The sequence below is a fragment of the Amphiura filiformis genome, unplaced genomic scaffold, assembly GCF_039555335.1.
Source record: "Amphiura filiformis unplaced genomic scaffold, Afil_fr2py scaffold_59, whole genome shotgun sequence".
NCBI lineage: Eukaryota > Metazoa > Echinodermata > Ophiuroidea > Amphilepidida > Amphiuridae > Amphiura > Amphiura filiformis.
This window is the reverse complement of record NW_027305523.1, coordinates 185783-203883: the sequence shown is the minus strand read 5'-3', so window position 1 is coordinate 203883 and position 18101 is coordinate 185783. Positions and strand designations below refer to the sequence as shown.

At 36.5% G+C, this 18101-nt stretch overlaps 2 protein-coding genes across 2 annotated transcripts in view; both read right to left on the bottom strand.

Annotated features, from left to right (window-relative positions):
- Positions 1-18101, bottom strand: part of LOC140144503 (ubiquitin carboxyl-terminal hydrolase 43-like) — a 120938-nt gene that overhangs the window by 57400 nt on the left and 45437 nt on the right.
- On the bottom strand, positions 6973-14404 carry LOC140144504 (uncharacterized). The gene is made up of 5 exons (XM_072166315.1): positions 13587-14404; positions 10062-10215; positions 8738-8839; positions 8334-8445; positions 6973-7487 (listed from the first exon to the last, which is right to left on the bottom strand). The coding sequence occupies exons 2-5, from the start codon at positions 10203-10205 to the stop codon at positions 7111-7113; spliced, it is 735 nt and encodes a 244-aa protein (XP_072022416.1). The 5' UTR covers positions 10206-10215; positions 13587-14404; the 3' UTR covers positions 6973-7110.

Below are 18101 nucleotides of genomic sequence, written 5' to 3'. Positions count from 1 at the left end.
AACATTACGTTATGGGTACCGGTATAGGCTTTCTACTGGTTGTAATGTTAATATGTGATGCGATCAAGCAAAATCCGTCGGAACACAGAAGTATTAATATTTGATTTTCTTGTAAAAAGCATTTACAAAGCTGCATTGTGCAGAAAACCCCATTGAAATTGAGCAACCAGTTCCAAAGATGTGAGCAATTAAAGAGTGTCCAAAACAACAGGAAACAAAAGGAAATAGGCCTATTACCTTTGTTTCAATATCAATATTTCTGAGTTCTGACTGATTTTGCTTGATCGCATCACATATGCTTTTAATCTATTTAAGGTGAGTAACAAGATAAGATTGACAGCCTCACCAATCGCTTTTAATATAGAGTGGCAAGTTTTCTGTGATTTAAAACACGAATTCGCGATTTTCCGTGCATGGTTTTAAATACTGAATTATGTGATTTTCCGTTATGTAATTTCAATTCCGTGTTTACATTTGGGGTAAAAAGAAGGTACTTGCATCGTCTTTTTAGTTGTTTTAAGCCTGATATCTTTGAAGATGGACTTCATTTTCATTATTCTAACCTCACATTTCATTATTTGTTCTTCATTTTGATTTTTCTCAAGAAAAAAATGTGTTTTCCGTGAATTTCTGTTTTTCCTGTGACACGGAAAACTTGCCACTCTACTTTAATAGCAAATGAAAGGAATGTTAATGGAAAAATAGGTTATCAATTTTTACATGATTATCAATGAAAACACTAGACTCCCATTATCATGCTGTATAAATTTCTGTAATTCCATAAAGGACTAAGTTACATTTGCAAATAACATTTACCATATTCGTTCCATCAACCGCCCATGCCCGTATAAGCACCCACCCAGTGACCTGACAAAGCAAACTGATTTTAGTTAATTAAAACAGCCCATGCAAATGAGAATCGTGATCTGAAACATGACACATTAATGATAATAATAGCTGAATATTTTAGGCCTTTTTTACATCATGTTGGCCTAAACAATGTAAAAAATAACCGCCCACCCAAAATGATTTTGTTAAGCGCCCTGGGTGGATATTGGAATGGATTCGGTTCATGTTCTTTTTGCATGAATGCTTGTTAGGGATCCTTATCATAAATTATGCATAAGTTTTAAAGAATTATCATGCCACCTTGAAATTTGTGTGTTGTTTAGAGTGTATAGAAATAATGAGTATTTGTGTTGCTTTTGAGTAAATAAATATACATTTGTTCTTGAAATATTGGTTCATGTCGTTATTGTGAGTCTGTGTGATAGGACTTATTGTTTTTATCCTTTCCCTTTATAAATATTGGGTCAATATTGATTATATTCCTTGATCGACTGTCTCATTTCCCCAACTTGTTCTGAAAAAAAAAAACACCTGCATATTTTTTGCATTTCGGTTGTTTTACGGTGATATCATCCAATTTGGATGGCCTATGGGGCACTAATATGTGTAATTATGAAATTTAGGAAATGAGCCTTGGTTGTGGATATCATCATGAAATACCCCTTTAAGGTGGTACTACACTCCTTGATAAATGTTATGACTAAGTTTGTAGTTTTCTCAAAAATAACTACACACTGGTAACAAAAGTTATGTATATTATAGGGGCAAGGAATCCAATTACTTCACTGAAATTTCAGTGATTCAAAACAAGTGGTTCATTATATGTTACGAAATGAGGTACATTCTAGCAGTACCTAGAACATATACTTTTGTTACCATTATATTACTATTTTTTAGAAAAATGCAAATATAGTCACAAATTTATCACGGAGTGTACTGGCTACCTTTAAGGTGGTACTACAGTGAAATACCACCTTTACGGTAGCCCTCATTAAAAAAAATTCCTAGTGCTGCCACTGCCACTTTGATGAGACTTTTCCATCAGAAGCTACTCAAGACTTTAATGAAAACCATTTAAATGTAACCCCACTTTTTTATTTTCCTTGTAACCACCCCCGCCATGAAAGTACATGTGTCTAGTATCCCACTTTTAGTTTCTGGTGCATTTCAAGCAAACACAATTACCCCCAATTTTTGCTCCATGCATGCATCAAGACGGCATTCTGCATTTTCTGTCTAGTTGTCAGAATTTTATACCTGTTCTTGAGTAAAAAGGTCAAAGGTCAAATTTTGACCTCAATTCGAGTGAACATCGTAAACATGCTCCAATCTTAACAAAAATGTCTCAAATTGTTTTCTCTTGCAAAACCATTTATATTTATAAACGTTTGCATCATCTAGGATGTTTTGTTATCAAAATATGTTGAGGTCATCAGTTCATCAGGGGATTGACCTCTAACCCCATTACCTAGGTAAAGATATATATTTAAGATGGAAAACTTTTCTATAAACATGAAATGGGTTTCTAAAAAGGAACAATTTGATAATCTTTGATATAAAATTGAGTGGTTTGAACCCAATACACAAATTTATTGGCCGAGTTTTAGAATATTGGGACGAGATGAAGTAGAGTCCAACATTTTTAAACTCATAGCGAGACCCAATTTTGTATTGGGTGAAAAACCATCCAATTTTATCATTTTGTTTTCAGAAGCTTTTCTTGGTTAAAAATGTGATTTTTTTGGTCAAAATGTGATTTTGGGTCAAAAATGTGATTTTTAGTTAAAAATGTGATTTTTTAATGTCAATAATGTGATTGTGGTTAATTGAAAATGTGATTTCTGGTCAAAAATGAGCAAGTCAAAAATGAGTTTTGGTCAAAAAATTGTAGAAAACTAAATTTTTTTGGGAAAGAGTGAGCCTATCCAACACATTCCCAAGTTTGGACTCTTCAACTCTTGAGAAGATTCTGAGAACATTTTACGATGTCGACCCCTGTAATGGTAACAAAATTGGATTCAACTGAATGCAGTATTTGTATTATGTAACATCCCAGGTAACATTTAAAATATAATCAAACAAAAAAAATCAGGTATTTTTCCAGAAATATTTAAATTGGACAATTCTGCTCATTGCCAATGTCTCAAATTTTCATATCAAATATATCAACCATTTCTCTATTGAGGTGCATCCATTCCCATTTTGAAAGTTTATGCATAAAAATCTTGACGGAAGACTCTGTAACACACAAGTTCACACAAACATATGGCATTTTGGCATCCTTTATTGATCATGATAATCACAAGACAAGTTACATACATACACTACAGCTTTTTATTGCATCAATAACTACACTTGATTGGTATTAAAATGTTTGAAGAAATAACACTGAAGTGGAAGTGTCTGTTATATCATTATAATGAGTCTGGGTTCTACTTTATTAAAGCCACAATGTACGATCCTATAAATATGAAATTACACATGTCCCAACTTGCAATCAGCCAAATTTGTTGTGTTTGTAGGTCAGAGAAGGTTCGACAGAAGTCATAATTCAAGAATATGACTCTATATGATGATGGATGAATATTTTGAGACATTTTTTAAGTACGAAATTATGTAAACAATGTGAAATATAAGCACCCACCCAAAATGACTTTATTGGAATGGCGATACCAACCCTAGTTACACCAGTGCTTCTGTGGATTCAAAAAGCTATAGCCTTCATTTAGTCTTGTTTTGAGTTCACAGACCTCATCCAAGCATTATTTGTAGAATTTAGCACTGTCACAGCCATTACTTTTGCCTGTCCCAGGAGCAAAATGATAAGTGGATGGGTGGTTAGCTTTAACACCCTGCTCATAGCATATCCTGTAAAATATTACAGACACATTTATACACAAAAATATATGATAGAAATAACATCAAAAAATTAACTCTATACTCTGTGCACTTACAAAATATATAGTAGAAATAGCATATACAATTGAATGTACATGTATACACAAGGTGAAAGCATTTTTTACAAACAACGTAAGAGTCTGAACAACAAACTTGATCAAGGGGAATGAGTCGCATGTCGATGTCGACCCTGGTCGAAAACAAATTTGTTATACATGTATCGGTCTAATGCAGGCATTAAGAGCTTTGTGCAAAACAAAAGAATTTTAACACTTTCTTTGCCAATATCTCAAAATTAATATTATTTGACTCATTTCCCTTGATTTTGTCACATATGAATGACTACATCACTGTTTGATGCGCTTATTCATTGCTTTCATAATTCAGAGCATGCTTTTATACACAAGTGCAGTGCTCTAAATACATGATTGACAATTGTCAATAAACTGATGATAGCAACTCCTAAATATAATATCCTTTATAAAGGGATGAAAAAAGAAACCCTGTTCTACAAGTCACCCCCCAAAAAAAGCATAGCATACCTCATCAAAGCTTGAGAAATATTTTAAATCCCAGTTTTTCCTCATTTTTAATCACACCCCAACTCAAAGCTCACTCAAAAAAGTTTCAGATACTCTTATCTTTCAATATTTACACTCTTACATGATAATTACAATGAAATATTTTTGCTTTTACCAGTATTTTTGTATTTTGAGGAAAAAAACACCAATGAAGTTAATTGGGCAATTTTCCTGACACAAATGCACATCATAAAACAAACATGCATGGTAGCTTTTTGAGACATACACATTTTCTGAAGGGCCTAAGGTACAGTGTTCGATTTAAATGGTGTAGCGGAGCAAAATGCTCCCCATTTTGGAGAACCTGCTACACAAATTTCAGCTTATATAGCAATTTTTTTAAATGTAAAGATGCCAAAATTAGAACATCACGAAATTTATATTTTCGCTAAAAATTGCTGTTCAAAATCGAACCCTGCTAAGGCACCGCTCAATATTTACTATGGGGCAAAGAAAAAATTCAACCAAATAATCTGTGTTCTCAGTTTGCATTCGCTCAAAATGTTCATATTCTCTCATTGATTTCCCAATTTTCTCCATTTAAAACAACATAACCTCCATATTGAACGGTCCGCAATTGCATATATTCAACTCACAGAATGCACATTTGAATATAAAAATAAACCAGGAAGATCATTGAACTTCCTACTACCGCTGAACCATGGAAGCCAGTGCGCTGAAGCGACTCTGCAGGTAGCGGTACACAAATGAAGCCTCAAAACGGGCTGCAAATCAAAGTTTTAACTGGGTTCAACTGTTTAATTGCAAACATTAAACAGCAGGAATTTTCCGAGCACTTTATTTCGGAAACAAAAATACAAATGCAGAAGTTTTTGATCCACAAGGTTTTATGCATTAATCAAGTACTCTCACATTCCCTTTCCTGGGAAATGTGGGGCAATTAGGGATTGTAAGCTGATATTACATACAGGTTTAGCCAGTTGATGCACTCCAGCATTACGGGTGTGTGTAACGTTTTGTAACACATGCAACACTGCAACCCGGGTGATTGGTGGTAACAGGATAGTTTGACATGCATGCCTACTGGAATAGCGCATGTGGAGGTCTTTGGAACTTCTGCTCAGAACTGCAAAATTAAAGAAAAATTTGCACCACAAAATTTCCCGGTCTACAGTGTTGTTACCAAAGCGATTAATGCAAAACATCTTAGGTACTAACTAAGACAACGCATCAAAACCAGGCAGAGAACAAGCTAACCTGAAGCACAAAACTAAACTCCCAAAATATTTGGTAGTGGGCAGCTAGCCTCAAGAAGATTAGAATCGAGATATGTGAGCTTCAACGACAGCTTCCTTACCAGGGTTGGCCACAGAAGCTATGTTTTCCTTCATTGCATCTGCAGGAGGGTCAAATATGTCTGTGCTCGTCCCCTTCTTGTTTAGCAACTTCTTCACCAGCACGCCAGCTAACATGTCATACACATATCCGTAGCTCTTCTTCTCAAAGATTGGCTTTGCTATCCATTTCTTTTTGGCCTTGGGGTGCACTACCTTGTACCGGAGGGAGCCAACTGGGCCTGAGTGTTTAGTTTTGCGCTTCACACGAGCTTGAGCCCTACCTGTGTTATGATTGTTATCAATAGCAGCTAGCTTTGTTCTCACTACCATTCCCTCGCACGGGAAGTGCACACGTTTTGGAGCAAACTTAGTCAAGCTGCTGTTGAAACATTCTGTTTTGCCAGTGTGGCAAAACAGGTTGACCTGATTAATACCCTTAAGAATACTCTTGTCATTAACCACATCAGAGAGGGCCTCATGTGCTGGTGACCCAGACTCGATCCACTTCTTTGCAAGTCGATCAGCCTCTGAGAGGGGTGTATGGGCACATGTTATATACCTGAGTGCCTCCCCACTCATGCTGATTTGTAGTGTGGTACACAACTGAGCGCCATTTCTCCAGCAGTTCGACCTTGTCACCACCGCAAGTTGCTGCTGCCCACCACAGATGATTCCGGACGGAGGGCATCCATGCACCAAGTTCTTGGCACTCTCTTTTTTTGGCCTTCGCATTTAGTTTCTTTGTGGTTGACTTGGCCAAATGCCACAAGTCGAACTGGTGATCAATTGCTGGGTATTCATCACGAAGCATGGCAGCGATACCTCCGTGGCGGTCTGTACATAGAATACCTACTTCCATGCCATGTTCTTTTAACTTTTCTAGAGAGCGTCTACAGCCTTCTTTCTCCATAGCATTTGAGCTACTTACCTCATTCACTGATATAGTTTGGATATCTACCACCTTCCCAGTGTCCATGTCCATCATGACATATGTGCAGTACTTTGCAGAGAAGCCTGGACTATCGCACCTTCCATCCCCACTGAGTTTAAGAATTAGGTCCTTCCAGGTTCTCCACAAAGTATCTCGCTCAAAGTGCCATGTCTCATGGACGACTGGGAAGAGGTAGTCATTCTCATGATCTGTATAGGTACTCTCTGAAATAAATTCAAGATTAATAAAGTTAGCGAAATATTCCATTGTAGTGAATTTTGTTCCGCTGAACAAGATGCCTGCTGAGGTTAGCAGGTTACCTGCCGGCACAGCCTCATTGCCAACACCAAGAATTGGCTGGCTTTGCCACGACCACCATGGATGGCCATTTATACATTCAAGCTTTACAGTCAGCATTGTACCCTTAGTTTTCCCCAAGTCGGTGTTTTCTTTATCCCCAATGAGCAAGACCTTGTCACAGGTCTTGCATCGAACTTGGGAAATCAATCCACGAAGTGCACTGTCAAACACCAAGTATTTTTTTTCTCATTAACTAATGTCTCTGACTGTTGGTTCGGGAGTCATCTTCCTCATCAGATGATGAAGATTCATCACTAGACGGATGGTAGTCTGGGTCACTTGCATCATCTTCTTCATCATGGTCTTCGTCATCTACGGCTGTTGTTTCATCGATGACCTGCTTTGGTGGGGCTTGTACAGGTGTCTCGTTGGGTATATAATATGTGTGGTCCAACATGATTGGCGATGAAGTGGCTGAAGGCTGTTCCTGCTGTTGTTTTACAAGTGCAAACAAGAGTGGAGGAGTTGCTGCTGGTTCTGGTGGCTGTATGGTAAGTGATGCAGACTGGGTGGGTAGAGACGCAGACTGGGTAGGGGGTGTTGATGCTGGTATTTGTTCTTCACACTTGTCTGCAAAGAAAATTAAAATGAAAATAACATAACAACATAATTTTAGTAACACGACATTAATATAGTACATTTGGCTTCCTCAAGGCAGTGACCTCAGTGCCTGCTCCAGTGGACACCATTTTAAATTGTGTGCAATGATTCAATGAACTGCAACATAGGTGGTACATCTGTACATATGCAAGAAGTAACTGTGACAAACTGATGATGTCACTGCCTTGAGGAAGCCGAATGGACTGTGTAATGTTCTATTGCTGATCTCAATATCTTTTTATTTTTTTTTTCAAGCAACTTTTATGATCATTAGCAAGTTAAATCAGGAAGCTGTTTTCAACTCAAAACATGTTAATAAAATTCTCTTAAAATTTAACAACTTTTACAATCATACAGTGGCATTTTGTGATCCACAGCCACCCCCTCCTTTTCACAAAAAAGTTGCAATTTTTGGAAAATCTCTGGCTACATGTTTTACTGTATGTGCAAAAAAATTCTTGCAGATTAATTTGTATAGCAATTAGCAAAGCAAATTATTTGTATTTTTCATTCCAGTACACCAGAACAAAATTACAATGGAACAGTGTAATACACATATTCATGCATAACTCGCAAACACAAAATCCAAATCAACTGAAATTTTGGGAATAAGCCGTTTTTTAGGGATATCTACTGAAAAATGTAATAAAAAGAGGATGCCAGGATCACAAAATACTCATTTTAAATACAATAAAAAGAAATTTGGTATATATCTGCGATACAAACCCCACACGTTCAAAGCACTTGGGCGACTAAAACTATGATATCTGTATACATTATACATTTTATTATACAGTTATGTTTGTAGTTTGTTACCTTTTGTGAGAAGTGGATCATCCCAGTTGGTCTGCGTTTCTGTTGACGTCAGAGAAGGTGCTGTCTGTGAGTGTACATTTTTTCGCCTGTGAAAGTCATGCTTGTGATTGAGCTGCATTGGGGTGACAAGCAAAACAGTGCAAAACTACAATTAGTGGCTGATCAGCTATAGAGGATATGACTCTTGCTGGAAAAGATCTTTGAACAACATAACACTATCCTTATTATTCTTGCACATCATTTATGTTATCTAAGTGTGAGAACACATTTTCTGGAAGCACGATATCTGTGGTACAAATAAGTCAGTACTGAAGTCAAAAGTCACTTAATTTTTTCAGTCAGACTGTGTAATTAGACTCAACACATTTTTGAAAGGAAATAAATATTTAATATAAATATCATACCTCAAGAAACCTGAGGTTTGGGCTGCATACTTGGCCATTCACTGATGACAAATCTCTTACTTCAGGCGAAGGGGATTTTGTAGATGTAGACAGTGTGGCCACCTGAAAAGTAAATGTGAAAACATGTTATGACAAACTTATACAAATCTATCCATTTAAAATGGTGTGTGGTAAACCGAAGCATGAAACAATTTTTCCAAACATGTGTGCAGAAAAAAGTACCTCTTCAGCATCATACAGTGCTACATTGAACATGTAGGTTCCGATGCATTATAACCACCACCTTTGCACGTACAATTGAGTGAGAGGTACTGGTACTTTCATACAATAAAATATGAAACACATGTAATACACTTGTACATACAGGTACATGTATAGTAATTAATCATAATTTGAGGTTGTTAACAATATTATTAGCTAATCAAACCCTTTTCAAAATTCTTCAATGGAATTAGTAAATTTTACGTGTTTTTTTTAAACCCTCAAATTATAGCAAATATCACTTCACATACCGTATTGTTTGTAATAAACGCCCGGAGGCGTTGCATTTTTTCCAAAAGGGGGCGTTTATTGAAAGTGAATTGTCAATGAAAAAACTTAAAAATCAGGTTCAATTTCCTGATGGTACTCCTGTAGAAAGGAGGGATTTACGACTATACTTAGAATGCTATGGCGCTGCCCAGTGGAAAATGATATTTCCGTGGTAAATACAACAAAATTACACCCATAATCCAAATCCGCAAAACAAAAACAAAAAAAATAATAAAAATCGCAAATTTATTATTTTTTTATTTTAGATTTTAATGGAAATCACAGATTTTTATGTTTGTTTGGAAAATCGGGTGCGTTTTGGCCTCCAAAATACCGTACTGATGCGAGTATAGTCCCACCTTCGATTAAAGTCCCACCCCTAAATTTTCGAAAAATTTCAGAAACTAAAAAAAAAAAATTGTAGGCCTATGTGTTTTGAATAAATTTGTACTCGTGTCATACTCTATTAATGATTTCAAAATGCATTGAATTTGTATGCATTTTGAAATCATTAATAGAGTATGACATGAGTATAAATTTATTCAAAACACATAGGCCTACAATTTTTTTTTTAATCAACCATGAATGATCCTAGCATTTAGGTCTAGGTCCAGGGACACTCCAAAGCCGAACAAATAAATAACTTGAAAAAAAAAAATTTAAATTGAATATAGTTCCACCCACCAATTTTGAAAAATGTTCACCCAATAATGGGGTGGGACTATACTCGAGTCAGTACGGTAGTGTGTTCTTAGCAGCCCTAACATAACTGAAGTTGAAAAAAAAAACTCACCTGCTGCTCTATTGCAGATGGCTGTAGTGTTTTGCTATGGACTGGTCCTTCTTGGGAAGTGCCTACTAAGTGTTGCTGGTATTTGCTTTGCAGATGTATTGTTGTCTGGCTTGCTTTTTTTACATGCAGGAGTAACTGTGGCATCTTGAATAACCTTAAATTAAAAAAATTGATACATGTACACAAACATTAAAGATATGCCAATGAAACTGGGTTAAAATTACAATTACGGTTGAGATGAGATTATGCAGAAGACAGGAGTTAGAGCTGAACCGAAATGACTTTTGTCATTTGATCGAGGTTCCTATTCCTAGTATCAACCGATAACCGATCTGATATTTGAACAAATATATAAGGCCGAGTCAAAAATAAAACATGTTTCTCGTCCTTCCGTACATGTATACAATTTAAGGGGTCCTTGGTAAGCCTGGGATTTTCAGACGGGCTCATGAGTACCCGCCTGCGATTACATTAGCCGGGCAGGAAATACCCTGCCCGCCCTGTCGCGCGAAATGCAAAGAATTTATTTTATTTATTTATTTTTTTTTGGTTTTGTAGTGTCCAAGGACCTAGACCTAAATGCTAGGATCATTCATGGATGACCTAAAAAAAGAAATGCATTCAAATTCAATGCATTTATAAATATGAAATCATTAAAGGGGGGTAACCCTATTGGGTTTGGATATGGATTGTCTCGGATTTTGCCAAAACTACAGCACCTTTAGAAAGTCTTGATTTTTGCAGAGTATCTTTATTGACTAAAGTACATTACAATATTAATTGTGTAAAAACCAGAATAATGTAATCGGCCAATCAGATTATCAGATTTTTGTTACGATTGTCGGACAATTGAATCAGCAAATCAGAAACTCCATTTCTGTGTTAACACTGTCCATGCTCTCAAAATGTAAACAAAGTGCATATGAAAGGCTTTGGAACTTTTTTTTTATATTTATTTTAATTTTTATATTTTTTGCAAAAAAAAAAAAAGTCGAGGGTCAGGGGCAGGGCGTCAGGCCTATTTTTAGGGTCGGCCGGGTTACGCCAATCACGTTTTTTTTTTAGGCCCTATTGTGTGCAAATTCAAAGCGAGTGTCAAAAGTAAGTGCCTTCTTCTCTGCAAGTACATGTAAGTAGGGCTGTTGTCGATATTGTCGACAAAAAAAAGCAATTTTCCTGAAAAGCTGATTGTCAACAAGCATGGACAAATTGTCAATAATCGGTACCGGTACCATATTTGCTTGTCGGTTTTCAACAGGATATCCATAAATTACGTGCATAATTTATCAGGGTATGGAAAACACACATGTACAGGTGCGACAAACCGCAGGATCAGAAATTTGTGATCAAGTGCAAGAATCCATCCAGATTCTCCCAGTGGAATTCTGCAAGAATCTGTGGATTCTCGCCATATAATTTTGCACGATAAACTGAAATTTTACGAGAAACAATTTTAGATTCTTGCAACTTTGCTGACGAGAATGGATTCTCACCGAATATCTGACCCTGCCTGAACCGTGGGTTTCACCGCTTGGCACAAACCGCAGGATCAGAAATTCGCGACCAAGTGCGAGATTCTCCCAGTGGAATCCAGCAAGAATCCATGGATTCTCGCCCAGTGTTCAAAATACCACATGCATATATGCACAGATGCATGTAACTTGGACTCTGTGCATGTAGAATTTTGCCTGTGCATGTAAAATTTTGTGAAAATCAGCAATAAATTGAGTTGGGCATGTAAGTTTTATTTTATATTTCGACCCCTGTTCTCGCCATCTAATTTTGCATGAAAAACTGAAATTTTTATGAGAACCCATTTTAGATTCTTGCAACTTTGTTGATGAGAATGGATTCTCTCTGAATTTCTGACCCTGCCTGAACTGTGGTTTTTAGTTACCGCTTGGCTTGGGCTTGGCACAAACAGGTTTTTTTTCCAATTATTCTGGATCGGAAACATTTATATCATGCATCATAGTCGATAGTCGAAATTATTGAGTTAGGGAGTCCGGCACTTTTTGCCTTTTTTAAGCGAACCTTATCAAGTTTGGTATCACTGGAAAGAGAATTTAAAGAGAAAACCAACAGTCTTTAAATCAGCTCAGTAGTTTGAAGTATAGTGAAGTTATGGTCAATTAAAGTTGTGTGCGTACAGGTTTTGTGTCTGTCGCCGCGACCAACTGGAATGTGTGCAACAAAGTCCCTATTATGTCGATTACTGTCTCAAAATTAATTTGAAATCTAATAAAATTTGGAAAGGGAGTTAAAAAAGACAACTAGTAACTAATAGTATTGTAATATCATATTGACAATTATTGAATAAAAAAGTAACAACATATGATTACATAGTATGAAGTGCAGTTGTGTGTGTTTTATTTTTTTCTCAAGTCACCCCAAACGGGCCTATGCGGAAATAAAAGCAAACATTTTTATAACAAGAAGAACAGAGATTCTTTAAATACTGGAGTTGATTTAAAAAGTAGTAACATAAATAATATCAATTCATTGAAGTGGTTTTTTCTCATATTTCTCCGAAGCCCTCATGCAAAATGTTCTTGTCTTTAGTTTATGAAGCTCATCTGACACAGCACTACTCAACTTCAGAATTGAAAAAAAAAATACAAAGGAAGTGAAAAAAAAAAAATTTAAAAATATTACACAGATTCTTTAAGTATCATAGAAATGATTAAAAGAAGTAACAAAAATAATATCACTTGTATTAAGTGTGCCTTCTTCATTTTTATCCTTGCCCTCAAGACCCGATAAATGCGCTACATCTACCACCCGGCGTCAACCCGACAAGGCACATGGCATGCACCGCTAACACACCGCTACACTCCCCGTGACTTCAGCATGTTACCACAGTACCTCCCGCACAAAATCATGGTTCGCATTTTACCGCAACCTCCGATTGCTCTGCAACTTGGCCAACTGCTTCTTGAAAGTCTATAATTTAATCTAATACCAGTTTCATATAGGTTTCATGGACTTTTTATAACCGAATTATAAGGCTTTTGACAAGAAAAATCGGGAAAAATTACCTTGATTTTGGTGCCTCAGAAATTGCTTTTGACTACCGTTCATGCTTTATCAACGGGCATTTGTTTATTATTGCCGGATGGGGAATTCTTTTGTCTATCCCATAATAATCTCAGATTTTGGACTAGGTCAGGGGTTAATGAGATGTGATCCAAAAACTCCGTCACATCCGGAAGCTCATGTGACAAGATGGCGGCGAATGCGTCTACTGCTAATCTGTTGCTCTGAAGGTACCCCGTATTTATCGCATTGATCTAGGATTATACGGACTAAAAAAAAAAAAACATCATACAGTTAGAAAGATTAATCTTTAATCTCTTCAAATCATAATTTATTTTTCCATTTGAACATAAAAATCATGTTTAAAACATACGACAATTCTTGCGTGTTTTACGTGCTTCCAGATACAAATTCGGAAATCGGGAAACTACTGGACTCCCTAATTGAGTTTTAAGTTACAAAAATAATTTAAATGAATAAGCGACTCACCCGCCTCTTTTCAGTGCGTGCAATTCTCTCTACACTCGATTTCCGAGGCTTGGTCTTCGCTTGCTTGTGTGGAGGCAAGTTTACACTTGGAACAACTCCAGGGTTCAACTTCGGTGGCCGCTTGTCAAATTCGGCCGGCAAAAGTTCAGACTTCAAGTCCCTTTCATAGTCATCCTCTTTGAAATGGAGAGCACATATGAATTTGTTGTCGAAGTTGTAGTCTTTGAAACTCTTGAATTCGATCCCGCACAGCTGTAGCCACTTCTCGGCTGTTCGACCGTAGATCTTCTTTTTTGTAGTAGGGTCTGTACCGTCACTGGGGAATCTAAACATTGAGATACCTTTCCCAGCGTTCGTTTTGCAGTGGAACATCCGACACTGCGGCATCTTGTCCACGTGGTGATTTAAAAAACCGATATAAAGTGATGTTAAACTCTATATTTTACAGCGAATTCGACTTCATTACACAGTACACGCATTGCAAGCTTCACATAAACATGGCGACGATCAGCTGTTACATTTACGTTGCATTACGAAGTTCGTCGTTTCATGCGGCTCACACAGTAAACTCGTGCCGCCGAGTCAAGATGTCAACGAACTGCGGCAGAACATCGCGAGCATACTACATTTTTCCCTACACATCGACATTTTTTCTAAATCTGCTTTTTATCATCTGATTTAGGTTTTTTTAAATTATTTATCATGTAAAGTGTATTCCATATATGTTTTATTTCTTGTTTGAATATTTTGATCGAAAAATAATTAGTACTGTAACATCGTGTGTACACTAATTTTTTTATTTTCTGCGAATAGCAACACTAGTTTCCGCCTGAGGCGGTATAATCTCCGATCTGAGATCTCGGTACAACATCGTCATAGCTTTATGAATATTCATGAGAAAAACGAACAATATGGCGACGTCCATGGGAGCAAAATTTCTTCAGAAAAACCTTGATTTTATCATAATGGATCATTTTTACAAACTTTCAGCTGGGTAATATGTTTTTATAATATATAAGCATTTATATTATGGCCAGTTTGATTCTTACCACTGATGTCCTTCAATTGGAGCATTTTGGAACACTTGACCTTTGACCCCTTTATGACCCCTTAATGACCTTAAATGAATTTTAAAATGTTTTTAGAATGTTTAGAATATCATGAGGATCATTGCATTTAAATTTCAGCTCAATTGGAGCATTTTGAACAACGTGACCTTTGACCCCTTTATGGCCCCTTAATGACCTTAAATAAATTTCAAAATATTTTAAACATGTTTAGAATGTCATAAAGATCATTGCATTTAAATTTCAGCTCAATCGGAGCATTTTCGGTTAAAATGACCTTTTTTGACCCCTGTGACCTCTTAGATGACCTCTGACGTTAAACAACCCATAACTTTTGTAGCCAGCTACCCAATACTGCTTGTGACTGAGTTTGGTCAAAATCCGATCAAGGATGTGGAAGTAGTAGCAAATTGTGAGAAGAAGAAGAAAGAAAGAAAGAAAGAACTAGAGCAACTGTGCCCTTTGCAAGGGCACGAGGTAAGTTAGGCGGATGATTGTGACGATCTGATCAAGCAGCAATTACTGTGCTGGATAAGATTAATTTTAATAAGTCTGTATCATTAATGGCTGTTTTAATATACCTTGATCGTGGAAAGCTGACAATTTGAACAATCGACCTTTGACCTCTGTATGACCCCCTTAATGACCTTAAATGAATTTTGAAATATTTAAAACATGTAAAGAATGTCATAAGGATCATTGCATTTAAATTTCAGCTCAATTGAAGCATTTTCAAAATTTGACCTTTGACCCCTTTGTTGCCCCTTAATGACCTTAAATGAATTTTTAAATATTTTTAACATCTTAAGAATGTCATAAGGATCATTGCATTTAAATTTCAGCTCAATTGGAGCATTTTGAAAAACTTGACCTTTGACCTCTTTATTGCCCCTTAATGACCTCAAATGAATTTTAAAATATTTTAAACATGTTTAGGATGTCATAAGGATCATTGCATTTAAATTTCAGCTCAATTGGAGCATTTTGAAAAAACTTGACCTTTGACCCCTTTATGACCTTAAATAAATTTTAAAATATTTTAAACATGTTTAGAATGTCCTAAGGATCATTGCATTTAAATTTCAGCTCAATCGGAGCATTTTCGGATAAAATGACCTTTTTTGACCCCTGTGACCCCTTGGATGACCTCTGACGTTAAACAACCCATAACTTTTCTAGCCAGCCACCCAATACTGCTTGTGACTGAGTTTGGTCGAAATCCGATCAAGGATGTGGAAGTAGTAGCAAATTGTGAGAAGAAAGAAGAAAGAAAGAAATGGCAAGAAAGAAATAAGTTAGGCTGCCCGCCTAACTTAACTAGAGCAACTGTGCCCTTTGCAAGGGCACGAGGTAAGTTAGGCGGATGATTGTGACGATCTGATAAAGCAGCAATAGGCCTACTGTGCTGGATAGTATTAATTTTAATAAGACTGTTTCATTAATTGCCATTTTAATATACCTTGATCGTGGAAAGCTGGTATTTTGAAAACTTGACCTTTGACCCCTTAATGACCTTAAATGCATTTCAAAATATTTAAAACATGTTAAGAATGTCATAAGGATCATTGCATTTAAATTTCAGCTCAATTGAAGCATTTTGAAAACTTGACCTTTGACCCCTTTATTGCCCCTTAATGACCTGAAATGAATTTTAAAATATTTTCAACATGTTTAGAATGTCATAAGGCTAATTGCATTTAAATTTCAGCTCAATCAGGGCATTTTGGAAAACTTGACCTTTGACCCCTTCATGACCCCTGAATGACCTTAAATAAATCTTAAAATGTTTTTAAAATGTTTAGAATGTCATAAGGATCATTGCATATAAATTTCAGCTCAATTGGAGCATTTTAAAACTTGACCTTTGACCCCTTTATGACCCCTTAATGACATTAAATGAATCTTAAATTTTTTTTAAATGTTTAGAATGTCATAAGGATCATTGCATTTAAATTTCAGCTCAATTGGAGCATTTTGAAAAACTTGACCTTTGACCCCTTCATGGCCCCTAAATGACCTTAAATAAATTTTAACATGTTTTAAACATGGTTAGAATGTCATAAGGATCATTGCATTTAAATTTCAGCTCAATCGAGCATTTTCAAGGTTAAAATGATCTATTTGACCCTGTGACCCTTGGATGACCTCGGACGTTAAACAAATCCATAACTTTTGTAGCCAGCTACCCAATACTGCTTGTGACTGAGTTTGGTCGAAATCCGATCAAGGATGTGGGAGTAGTAGCAAATTGTGAGAAAGAAGAAGAAGAAGAAGAGGAAAGAAAGAAATGGCAAGAAAAAAATAAGTTAGGCTGCACGCCTAACTTAAGAACTAGACTAAGCTGTGGTCTAACCCACGAACACAGCCGTGTTGTTAGCCCTAATGACCTTTGACCCCAAAATATATGAAAACGGCCATAGACATTGGCTAATGTCAATGCATGGGTGCATGTGGCACCACTTTGCTATGTTACTTGTGGCAGAAGGGGCATTTTGAAGGTTTTTCGTCTCAGACCGGAAGTGACCCCTTAATGACATTTGACCACAAATAAAAAAATACCACATATGAATTGGGTACCCACAATTCATGTGTGAACATACCGTTACTGTCCTATGTTTTTCTTAGCAAATAAAAAATTTTGACGGTTTTTCGCTTTATACCGAAGTGACCCCTTAATGACATTTGACCCCAAATAAAAAATACCACATATGAATTGGGTACCCACAATTCATGTGTGAACTTTCTGTTACTGTCCTATGTTTTTCTTAGCAAATAAAAATTTTTGAAGGTTTTTCATTTTATACCGGAAGTGACCCCTTAATGACCTTTGACCCCAAATCTGTGAGGAACCCATAGACACTGGGTAATAACAATTCATGTGTGCAAGTGGTGTCACTGTCCTACGTAATTTGTGGGAGAAGATGCATTTAAAGGTATTTCGTTTTATACGAAGTGGCCCTTAATGACCTTTGACCCTAAATTAAAAAAATACCACATATACACAGGGTAACTACAATTTATGTGTGAACATACCGTTACTGTCCTATGTTTTTCTTAGCAAATAAAAATTTTTGAAGGTTTTTCATTTTATACCGGAAGTGCCCCTTAATGACCTTTGACCCCAAATCTGTGAGGACCCCATAGACACTGGATAATAACAATGCATGTGTGCAAGTGGTGTCACTGTCAGACGTAATCTGTGGGAGAAGAAGCATTTTGAGTTGAAATCACGTTTTTGACCCCTATGACCCCTGCGTGACCTTTGACCCCACGAGTTTCATATGACATGTAGGGGCATGGTCAATGATGGTTGTGACCAAGTTAGGTCAAATTCGGTGTAAGCATGTAAGTGCTAGAGCAAATGTAGTGGTCGGCAGAAAGAAAGAAGAAAGAACCTGTAAGAAAAAAGACACAGCCGTGACTAACGTCACGGCTGTGTAAAGAAATG